Source organism: Amborella trichopoda, chromosome 11 (assembly GCF_054954075.1).
Source record: "Amborella trichopoda isolate Santa Cruz 75 chromosome 11, AtrichopodaSantaCruz75HAP2 v2.0, whole genome shotgun sequence".
NCBI lineage: Eukaryota > Viridiplantae > Streptophyta > Magnoliopsida > Amborellales > Amborellaceae > Amborella > Amborella trichopoda.
This window is the reverse complement of record NC_142346.1, coordinates 42,952,928-42,964,038: the sequence shown is the minus strand read 5'-3', so window position 1 is coordinate 42,964,038 and position 11,111 is coordinate 42,952,928. Positions and strand designations below refer to the sequence as shown.

General features: G+C 33.9%; 1 protein-coding gene across 1 annotated transcript; it reads right to left on the bottom strand.

Moving 5' to 3' along the window:
• Positions 1–2,457: 2,457 nt before the first annotated feature.
• LOC18448293 (putative F-box protein At1g53370) lies at positions 2,458–4,728 on the bottom strand. The gene has a single exon (XM_006858350.4). The coding sequence runs from the start codon at positions 4,100–4,102 to the stop codon at positions 2,861–2,863; it is 1,242 nt and encodes a 413-aa protein (XP_006858412.3). The 5' UTR covers positions 4,103–4,728; the 3' UTR covers positions 2,458–2,860.
• Between the last annotated feature and the right edge of the window lie 6,383 nt (positions 4,729–11,111).

Here is an 11,111-nt window from a genome sequence, read left to right as displayed (position 1 = left end):
TGAACATATGAGTTCATATGAGCCCAATGGCCCAGATTGAATCTGGGCCGATCTAACAGTCACAACCTCATTTTGTATTTTAATTTTAATTTTTTTCAAAATAATGTGAAATTTTAGGCTTGTGTTATTCAAAAATAGGATAATCTAATAAAAATATCAAAAAGTAATTTCTTAAAAATAAATTGACCAAAATACCCTTGAAATGTTTTTGGGGTATTTTTTTATTAATAAATTTAGTGCAAGTTATTTTTTAAATATTTTTATTAAGTGTCTCTTGATGAGAAGAATGAACGCCTAAAATTTCAAGTTATTTGGATTGGTATAAAAAACATTAGAATTCAAACACGAAATGAGGTCATGACCATCATATCAGCCAAATTCAATCTGGATCGTTGGGCTCATATGTTCATATGAGCTAGTGGGCTAATCTCAGCATTCAATCTAGGCTATTAGGCTCATATGAACTCATATGTTCATATGAGCTAGTGGGCTAATCTCAGCGTTTTCATATATATATTATCCACTATTACAACCAGTACTACATCTTTGATCATGGAATATCAATTGTTTGTTAAAGCCAGTGAATTGCATGAAAGGAGGACACTCCAAATTTGGGGGTCAAAAAGTTTCAACAAACATTCTTGGTGAAAAAAAATGTGAGTGAAAATTCTCACTAAATCGATTTGGTCATGAATCTAAGAAATAGTGAAAATTCTTGATCTCTCAATTTGAAGGGCAATGATTTGAATTGGTGTCCTTTCATTAATAGAAAAAGTTATATAAGGTTTCAGACATGAAGTAAGGTGCACCTCAAAAATCAGAGGAGAGTGTTCCAATGTTGGGAAACCCTCTAATTCAATCATCTCAACCTCCAGATGTACTGGAAAATATATATATATATAGTCTCACTAAAAATAATGCATCTTGTTTCCCATTATTCTCTCTCAATGTGAAAACTTGTTACAAAACACCTCTCATGTCTGTGCAAACAAAGTCTTGGTGATGATACAAACCAACATTCACAGGGTATATAATGCACTTGAGGTATATTTCTTTGCGTCCTCCATCTCTTGATCAATGAATCAAAGATTAGAAAGGCAATGAAACAATGAGGATTATTGTCTTCTATATCAATGCCAGATTTTACAATTATATTTAAGAGGTAAGATGGTTTTCAATAGCAAATAAAGGACACGGTTTCTATAAGTCCATGTAGAAATGAGTCACCTCATAAAAATCTATTTATGAGATGGATTTTTGCACCTAATTTTTAAGGACATGTACTCTTTAACATGGAGATCATGAATATGAAAATAATAAAAATAAAAATAGTAATTCTATTACAAAAACATTTGGGCTGTTAGTTTCAATTATTTTCTGATGGACCACCTATTTGCATCCATCTTTAAGATGGATGCTTTATACCTCGGGGACCGCAAATGTAGAAATGCGGTCCCCGCCGCATGAAACAATTTTCCAATAAGGAAACTATCACTTTGACATTCTATACTATTCCATTAGGGCAGGCCCAGGACACAAGTCCAGGTCTTAATGATGAACCTCTGTGTTTGTAAACAAAGGACTGCTAATATTGCGAATGTGAGCATAGAACATTTTATTGTTGCTACTGTGGAGAAAGATTGAGAGGTAGGAAGAGAAATTTCATTTTGCCCATAGGGACAATGATGAGCATATCATCTCGCAACATGAGAAGAGAAAATTCATCTCCTTTTTCTCTATTCTTCTAAAAAAATTGGGAAAGAGAGTTTTGCAGTAGTGCCATAGATGCTTCGCGTGACTCTGGATTCAGAACAAAGTTATGATTGACTGCTGGCTTTTTGTCAAGAGATTGGATGAGAGAATGCTCGTAGAAATCAGCCCAGAAATGCTGCATTCTACATAGTTGTTTTAGAGCATCATGAAAACAACTTATGAAGGCGGACAAGTGATTGAAATGCATGCTTAAGATTGCAAGAGCCTTGGTCTCAAATCCATGAAGCAGTTTGAAGTTTAACGTTTACTTCATTTTTCACAACTATAAGAAATGAACTATTTTCTCCGTTATAATAAACTTATCAGTAATCTAATCTGAGTTTATCAAACCATAACATGAGAAAAAACTAAAGCATTCCTTCAATCCCATTATATACAAATGAAAAAAGAACAAGACAGGTAACATTGCATGAGTTTCACTTCACAAACAGATTTCAATTCATATAGGTAACATGCTGGCTTGAGTTATCAAGAGTGGCATATGCCTTGATCGACAGACCTTCACAACCATTCTATTTCACTCATACAATATAAATCATGCATATAATGCTTTCCAAGACTTAAAATAGTTATGCAATAACAACGCAGCAATGAGAGTGAATAACAAAACCCGCAAATAAAAAACTCAGAAAGATGTAAAAGAAACCCCAATTTCAAATAACAGAAACTAAATGTACCAACAGGTTTTGTTTCATAATGTACTGCAATAATCAATCAATTGCTACAACAATGCAATGGTCACATGAGAATTACAGAACTAATGTCTAAAATAAACTGTCTTTCAAAAATTATATAAACTTAATTTTGCGTTTACCCTAAACCTGGCCAAGTTTGAGCCCATCACTCAAATGGAAGATCTTTCAAATGGAAGAACTTTTTGTTACAAGACAAATGGGAGATCTTTCAATGGAAGATCGTTTTGTTACAAGAGTGAGTCTGTGGGTTCAATCTTGCTTACTTATCCACGAAAAAAGAAGCAAAAACAGCCCACAGTACCCAATCTAGCCCATTAGAGACCAAACTTTCATACATATTTAATCACAAAACAAATATTTCATTAGAGATGTAAATAAACCAAACTCATAGACTACCCCAAATGTATTTTTCCATCCTTTTCCATCTTGCATGTGAATAGTGTGGGTTGATACATGAAAAACCTGGTTCGAGCATTTTGAACCATTTTTCCTAGCTTCCTACTCCTTCTGTTATATGCTACTATCCACGAACCAACTTGTTCCCTCCACGAAGGAACTAGTTCTGAATGATCACCGATAGTGAAGATGTTCAAAAGTAATGTATGACCAATCAAGAATTCTGGACGAATGCAAAGTTCTTCGAACGCCACCCCCAATTGCTTCAATTTATGAAACCCAAACTGCCCTAAATCTATTTTCATTAACTGCACCCACTTCTTCTCTTGAAGTAGAACCCATATGTGTGCCTGTGCTATTTCATCAAGAGTTACCTGTATTATACAAAGCGGACCATCCCTCTCTTGGATTTCGTAAGAGCATGAGCTTGTGAGCCAAATTGGAGTATGGATTATTTCCCATTCTTCTCTCTCCATGTCAAAACACATTAGATGGTCAATACCCTGCGTGTATAGAGTATATGGAGAATACACATAGCATGCAGAACCAACAGAAAGTACCCACCCTCGACAATATTTATCATAAGGTGGTTGATTTCTTGGAAACCCCCACTCCCCAATTGATGAATCGAAGATCAGATAGGTACCAATCTCCGAACCAGTAATTGCAAGTATTTTGAACTTTTGATTAATGGTGTCAAAGTAAAATCCAAAGGAATAACGAACTTGAAATTTTAGTTTTGGCAGAGCTACAAATTCCCTTTGGGTAAGAGGGTTTCCAATGAAGAATAGAGAGCCCTGTGTCTTTGAAAGTACGAGACAGCACACGATGCCATTATGGCAGGCTATCCATTTCAGGCCTTGATGCTGAAACCCTGTTTTTTTACTCGAACACAAACAGAATTCGTTAAAGTTCTCAGCACTCGCATAAAACATTTCTTGGTCATTGTAGGGGCCCTGTAGTAAGAGACAGAGAGCTTGGGAAGTAGAAAGAGAACAATGGGTAAGGGCAAAGTAGTAAGAGGATAACAAACTTTTCCATGATTTCGACACGGCCTTGAATCTGCCTATGGACTTCACTGGCAGTGCTGCAAGGATCTGGATGATCACATCATCTGGCAAGATAACCATCTCTCTCCTCTTTCTCTCTAGAAAACATGAGAGGAATATAGAGATTCTTGCTCTAAAACGTTCCATAAACCCATCTGCAAGTTTAGAGAGAGAACCCATATTTCTCATTCTACCAAAAAATGGAAGCTGGTATAGATCATCAGCCTAGGGTTTAAAAGACCAGGTTTACATCGTAGGCTCAATGAAATTTATGTGATAATTTATTTTGTGCTCTTAATTACAAAAGGAAAATTTATCAACCCATACGAAATTGACTTGTTTAACTTATCCATCTCTCTCGAATCTAATTTAAAACACCCATTTAAATCCGCTCTCGATTATAATTCAAAACACCCATTAAAAATCCGCTGTTGATTCTAATTCAAAACACCGGTTAAAATCCGCTGCAGTAGTTAGCCCATGTGTAATTGATCACGAGGCGGTTCCTCATTGGCGAGGGACGATCTTCACTCTGTGATCCAACTCCACCATCATCAATCATCCACTGTGTTGCTCGATCGGGACTGGCGTTAATCCGGTGAAGTGGTTGGGGACACGCAGGTCCCATCACCCAAAGTGAACCACGTCCAACCATGAAATAATTCATCTCTTACGGGTATCTAAAATCGATCTAGCATATACAACACATTTATTAAAATATTAAACAATTAATTCTTAAAAATATCGGTTACAAATGCACTTCTTCAAAATTTGGTACAGGGTGCGATTTGTGTAGAGCCTAGGCTCCTCCTAATAGAGTGGAGATCTTTGTGATATTCTTTTGATATTTATTTATAAATTGGCATATCTATGAAAACTTGAAATTTTTGAAAATTGACTGTCCAAAAATGTGTTACAAAATATACTATTTTCAAAACTTAAAATCAATTTTTTTCTTATGTTTGTGCTTCTTGATATCGAAATGATCAATTTGAAGATATTTGAATATCAAAATAACCTCTTCTAGTAAAATTTTGAGGTAGGTTCAAATTTGATTGTTTAGAGAACTTTTCCCTTTGAGATTAATTTTCGTTTATTTAGAAAAAAAAACATTTAACTTTCATAAACATCCCACACCCTTTTTTTCAATTTTGGCTTTTTTTTTACCAAAATAACTTTCACGGTATACGTGACTCGAATACCAAAAACCATTTTCTACCGAGATCTCGAAATGACGTAACCCTTTTATATTTATCTCTTTTATCTCTATAATTCTTTTTATGTTTATTTCTTCTTTCTCTCTCTAATTCGTTTTGATATTTATTTCTTTTTTCGCTCTCGAATTCTTTTTTTTTCTTTTCTCTCTTTCTAAATCTTTTCTCTCTCTAAGAATATTTGTATAACAACCTGAACCTGCTTTACCATCCCCTATAAAAACTCCCTTCAACCCCATCCCCTATGAAAATTAGACGGAGTCATATTTGTATCGTGTTGAAATCATGTTTGTTGAGTTGATGAAGTAAGTAGAGAAAGAAATAGAGTTAGTGAGAGAAAGAATAGGTAAAAAGATTAGAGATAGAAAGAAGAAATAAAAATTAAAAAAAAATGAGAGAGAGAAAGAAGAGATAAATATTAAAAATAATTAAAGAGAGAAAGAAGAGATAAATAGAAAAAATTAAAGAGATGAAAGAGATAAATATGAATAGGAGAAAAAGGTTTACAACATTTTGAGTGCCCTATAACATGGGTTAGTTTTTATGATACCCTATAAAATGGGTTAGTTTTTATGGCACCCTATAAAATGGGTTAATTTTTATCGTACTTAAAATGTCGTATAACATGGGTTAGTTTTTACCGTACTTAAAATTTATATAACATGGGTTAGTTTTTACAGTACTCAAGATGTCGTATAATATGGATCAATTTTTGGCTTCACGGTAATATGACTACTGTGAAGATAATTTTGGTAAAAAAAATGCAAAAAATTTAAGAAAAATGGTGTGGGCAAGGTTTATGAAAGTTAAAGGTTTTTTTCTAAATAGACAAAAATTAAAATATATTTGTGATAATTTCCAATTTTTAAGATAGGGAAAAGTTTATATAGAGCCGAGGCTCTAAACAATTAAATTGGAGTTTACCACAAAAATTTCACAAGAAGATGTTGTTTTAATGCCCAGGTATCCTCAAATTGATCATTTCGAAATCAAGATGTATGACATGGGACAAAAGAGGATTTCAAGTTTTGAAAATAGTGTATTTTGTAATGCATTTTTGGACCATCAATTTTCAAGATTTTCATAGATATGTTGATTTTCCGTTACTTTTGAAGCTTTAAACTTTATAAATAAAGATGAAAATATATTTTAAGGCTATCACAAAGATTTCTAGTTTTAAAACTACATTTTTAGATACTATTTGAAGGTAGGCTCTAATTTGATTATTTAGAGCCTATGCTCTATAAAAACCACACCCTTTAAGATATTCACACTATTGTGTGAAAACAAAGATTGGTGAGGCAGATTGTCTACCCCACATATTTGTGTCAGGTCGTTGATTTGGATCAGTCCAAGCCAGTGGATCCAAAAAATATTAAAAATAAAAAATTTAAAAGAGAGATTTACAGGAGTGTCTTTGCATTCGTGTGTGTTTTTGATGGGGTGGGTGAGCACTAAAAAAAAAGAAAGAAAGAAAACAAAAATAAATGAAAGGGACGTTTTAGAGGGGGTGGGTGAGATCAGGCTGGTATTGATTCATTCGTGGAACCAGTTAAGTTTCGGCATTCCTAGTTGAAATTGGCGATTCGAGATCCGAATTGCCAAATTTCAAATTTTCAAAAACTTATTCATACATGTGGAGAACGAGATACTCAACTTAGAAGTTTTCAATATTGGTACAACCATTTTTTGGCGGATTTTTGAAGAGCTTGTGTAGTATAAATTTGAGGCCTTTATAAGCCTCTTCTTTTCTTTTCTTTTTTTTTTTTTTTTTCTTTTTTTTAACACATTATCTACCCATCTCTTTATTTTATAGAATTATGCTAAATATGCACAGGGTTCAAATTTCAAAACCACTAGCTGAAGTAGATATCATACAGATTTATAGGTGAAGGTCCCGAATCTCAATTTTCACAAAGGGCACACATAGGTCTCATTTATGCAGGTTTTGAAATATGATTTTACTTTTTTATGCGCACTTCCCTTAAATTCATGAAAACACTCATGTGAGATGAACTATTTAACATTACTTGTTCGATTTAATTTCAAAATACCATAAAAAAGCTCACAATCTTGGAATGGTATCAAAAAGTATAAAAGGCTAATAGTATATCTCTCGTAGGTATTTTGATAAATTTTCATACTTCTATCTCCACATCTCAAATCTAATTCCTAACTATGAACCATGCAAAGAGTTCGATTTTTCCTTTTTAAATTCTTCCTACCATAGAATTTCAAAGAGTAATAAGTTTGCCAAGTGAGCCTTCCACCTCATTGTGTCCGGTGATTTTGATCTAGTAAACTATTTTCCAAATATTTCATGGAATAAGTATATATCACAAAAGTTGTTTGATTTAGGGACAAAAAATCGTCGGGTCAGACCAGAATCACATAATCCAACTCTAAATCAGTCATGACAGTTTTAGATCGGTCTAAACCAGTAAACTAGCTCAATGTAATCGAAATTGCCAAGTACACTATAGTTAATTAAGAATCAATTAATTTTTGAAAAAACACGGTTTTGGTGAGTTAGCTAACTCATCAATATAAGGTTTGGTGAGTAGCCAACTCACTAAAACATGTCATCTCCTCATGCATCAGACATCTATTGTAGATGTAGATGTCAAAAAATGGTACTATCATATCTAAATAATGTAGATTGAGCAGATCTATGAAAAATTGAAAATCTTGAAAATTGACGATCAAAAATGCATTAGCACTATTTCCAGAACTTGAAATTGATTTTTTTTTTTTTCTCATTTTCATGCATCTTGATGTCGAGATGATCAATTTGAGGATATTTAGGCATCAAAATAACATCTTCTAGTGAAATTTTTGATGTGGCTCTAATTTAATTGTTTAGAGCCTCGGCTCTATTTAAATTTTTTCCAATTTTAAATTTTCAAAAAGTAAAAATTCCAAATACATAATAACCATAATAGTAGAGATTAACGAATCTCAACATTTTAGATCCAAAATCCATATTTAAGATGGATTTTTAAGGGGGCCCGCACACATCTACAGGTGAGTTGGCTTACTTTTCCTTTTTCCTTTTTAAGAATAGCCCCATTTTCCTGTGGTTCACCATTAAGGCGAAAAAACCGCTTTTTCACACGGAAGTCTAGAATTGGCACTGCGTTTTAAATAAATTTGTCCCTCATTGTGGACGAGGCATCTTTCAGAAAAAAAACTCATTGTGAAACGCATTGTAAACGTTTTTTAACCCCCGAATTTTGGGATTTTCTCGCCGTTTGATCAATTTCTTCAACCCTATTCATTTTAGAAACCACCATTAGTTCTACATTTGAAACAAACAAAAGCGAAACAATCAAGCTATTGATAATAATAAACAAAAAAAAAATTTCATAGGCCACAACATGAAGAAGCCTCATTGAATAGAGATTTACTTTCTTTCAACCACATTGGGAATGTTAATCTAATCTACATAGACCGCTATTACAAGCAGTACTATATCTTTGGTCATGGAATATCGATTGCTTGTTAAGCCAGTGAATTGCATGAAAGCAGGACACTTCAAGGAGGGGGTCAAAAAGTTTCAAAAAACGTTATTGGTGAAAAAAATGTGAGTGAAAAATCCCACTAAATCGATTTGGTTATGAATCTAAAAAGTAGTGAGAATTCTTGCTCTATCTCAGTTTGAACGGCCAGGATTTGAACTGATGTCCTTTCATTAATAGAAAAATGTTATATAAGGTTTCAACCTTAAAGTAAGGTGCACCTCAAAAATCCTACAGAGGAGAGTGTTTTATTTTAATTTTTTCTTGACCTATCTATTTTCAAGTTTTTTTAGTGTTTCAGATCCGCTTGATCTGTACCATTTTTAGAGTTTCAAAATTCATAACTAGGGGTGAAAATAGATTTTCAAGCAACCACAAGGTTTCCGACACCACAACTACATCTCTATGCCAAATTTAGAAGTTACCCCTTACTTCTACAATACAAACCTCATCCTTCATTAATTCCTCCTAAAGATTTCATTTCAATTGAAATTTGATGATTCTCTTTCAAAGGAATCGGAAAATCTCCCCCATTCTTCCACCTTGTCCCATAAGAAAATATCAATAGGTTTATCCATATCTTGACACAGTTTGGTTGTAAATTTAGGCAAATTGTACCAAATTTCTTAGGAAAAAAGAACCTCATTTGAATCAGTCTCGTCAGTTGTCCATGATACTCTCTTTTTTTTTTTGGAAAAAGTTTATACAGAGCCGAGGCTCTAAACAATTACATTAGAGCCCAGCTCAAAAATTTCACTAGAAGAGGTTGTTTTGTTACCCAAATATCCTCAAATTAATCACCTTGATATCAAGATGCACGGATATAAGAAAATAATGGATTTCAAGTTTTGGAAGTAGTGCATCTGATAACGTATTTTTTGACCGTCAATTTTCAAGATTTTAAGTATTCATAGATCTTTTCAATCTACACTATTTTTGAAATTTTAAATTTTATAATTAAAGATGAAAGTTTATTTGATAGCTATCACAAAGATTTCCAGTATTGAAACCACATTTCTCAACACTATGTGAAGACGGGCTTTACTTTGATTGTTTAGAGCCTAGACTCTATACAAGCCACGCCTTTTCTTTTTAAGGCACGTTTGGTTCATGGAATCTCTCTAGAGAGTTCCTTTGATCAAGCCGTCTTGTTTATTTCATGGAAAAACAGTACCAAAACGCAGAAATATCCATCCCGACATACAAATTAGCAGCATTTCATGGGAAAGCCGTTCCATACCTTTCAAATATTGAATCTGATTTCTCAAAAATCAGTGTCCAGGAGAGATTTCTTGCAAACCAAATGTGCCCTTAGCAATGGGAATTCCTCCCACCTAATACGACTTCTACTGTTTCAAAATACCGTTTCGTAATGGACAAAACACATTGCCAAATTTGCTTTGTAAACTCTTTGCCTTTGGTGTAGTCCTCTGGTTTCCCTTGAAAGAGGAAAATTTGATGAAAATTTTATATATGAAGAAAAAAATTTGTTTTTGGCTAAAGATTTCAGACCAGCATGAAGTGGGGCTCAGTAGAACCTGCTTCAAAATGTGGAACCAGAACGGTTGGTAGATTTATGTCATAATATGCTTGTTAGATGCAGAATATGTAAAAGTCGAGCTTCGGATAAAAACTTAAGGACACGATTTGAAAGAGAAGAGGGAGCAACGAGCCTTAGTTGCCAAATGTAGAAAGAAATTACACTGTCTACAATCTAAAAACATCCACAGAACTTCTATTTGGACTTAAAAAACAGCCTTGCTCTTTCTTTCTCTTCACTGTGGTTTAGGCCCAACTAAAACATGCACCTTCAAATAGTGTCACAGTTCAGATAATGCATCTTGTGATGCACTATTTCCAAGATTTAAAATCCTTTTTTTTTTTTTTTATCCATTATCTCAAAGTTGAGATGTATTTCTCAGCATCGAAATAACTTCGAGTGAATTTTTTTTATCATATTATGTAGATGGTTGGTGACCAACCAAAGCAACAATCATCCTGGTACCTCAACTCTCCCGGAAGAAAGATTGGATAACCAGGATGCTGGCTCATCCTCTTTCTCCTTAATGCCAGGTTCATCTTCCATGGGATTCAAATATATTCCTCACATTCTTTACAGAACATGTAGGTATCAGACTTCATATGATGCAACAGGTCTTGGACATATAACCAAGGCCTTCCAAGAAGCAGATGATACGCGTCCAATGGAATAACAACACGCCACACTGAATATTCACATGTCTTCCCCATCAGGAAAAATAACCAGGCATCTAAACGTAATAGGGACTTTAGTACCTCTCTTTAACCATGCAATCTACTATGGTCTCGAATTCTGCTCTACTTAATCTAGTATGATCTTGGATGCCACTCTACTTTTTCTTGCAACTTGTCCACCATCTCTTAAAAGAACATTTTCTCACTGCTACCAACATCAATAACGGTGCTAAACCACCCCCCCTACTTTTT